This window comes from Apaloderma vittatum, unplaced genomic scaffold, assembly GCF_000703405.1.
Source record: "Apaloderma vittatum isolate BGI_N311 unplaced genomic scaffold, ASM70340v1 scaffold25591, whole genome shotgun sequence".
In the NCBI taxonomy this organism is placed as follows: Eukaryota; Metazoa; Chordata; class Aves; order Trogoniformes; family Trogonidae; genus Apaloderma; species Apaloderma vittatum.
The window spans coordinates 2,162-2,691 of NW_009697720.1; the positions used below are offsets into that span (position 1 = coordinate 2,162).

The 530-nt window shown below is 62.8% G+C and overlaps 1 protein-coding gene across 1 annotated transcript in view; it reads left to right on the plus strand.

Annotated features, from left to right (window-relative positions):
• The window catches only part of CAMKV (CaM kinase-like vesicle-associated), a gene marked incomplete at both ends in the record, with an annotated part of 1,988 nt that extends 1,643 nt beyond the window's left edge, over positions 1-345 (plus strand). The window contains 2 exons of the mRNA XM_009877756.1: positions 12-150; positions 232-345. Coding sequence (XP_009876058.1) covers positions 12-150; positions 232-345 — 253 coding nt within the window. The remainder of the gene's footprint in view (positions 1-11; positions 151-231) is intronic.
• Positions 346-530: the final 185 nt, after the last annotated feature.

Sequence of the window (530 nt, forward strand, 5' to 3'; positions counted from 1 at the left end):
GCTGTTGACCGGGCCACTGGCCGGGAGGTCTTCGACTGGATCCTGGACCAGGGTTACTACTCAGAGAAGGACACCAGCAATGTCATCCGGCAGGTGCTGGAGGCCGTCGCCTACCTGCACTCACTCAAAATTGTCCACAGGAACCTCAAGGTGGGTGGTGGGGGTGCAGTGGGAGCACCCATGGGTGCTCTGTGCCCCCCATCCCGGCACTCATGGCTCCTGTGCTGGCAGCTGGAGAACCTGGTGTACTATAACCGCCTGAAGAACTCCAAGATCGTCATCAGCGACTTCCACCTGGCCAAGCTGGAGAACGGGCTCATCAAGGAGCCCTGCGGCACCACTGCGGTGGGTGAGAGCCAGCCAGGCAGGCGCACAGGGTGGCACTGCTGAGGTCCCAGCAGTGCCCTGGTGCTCCCTGTCACTCTGGGAACTGCTCCTGGGGGCTCCCATTGGGTCCCTTCTGATGGTCACGGCTGCTTCCAGCGGGTCCCTCCTGCTCCCCATGCGTCCCTCTTCCTCCCCATCAACCC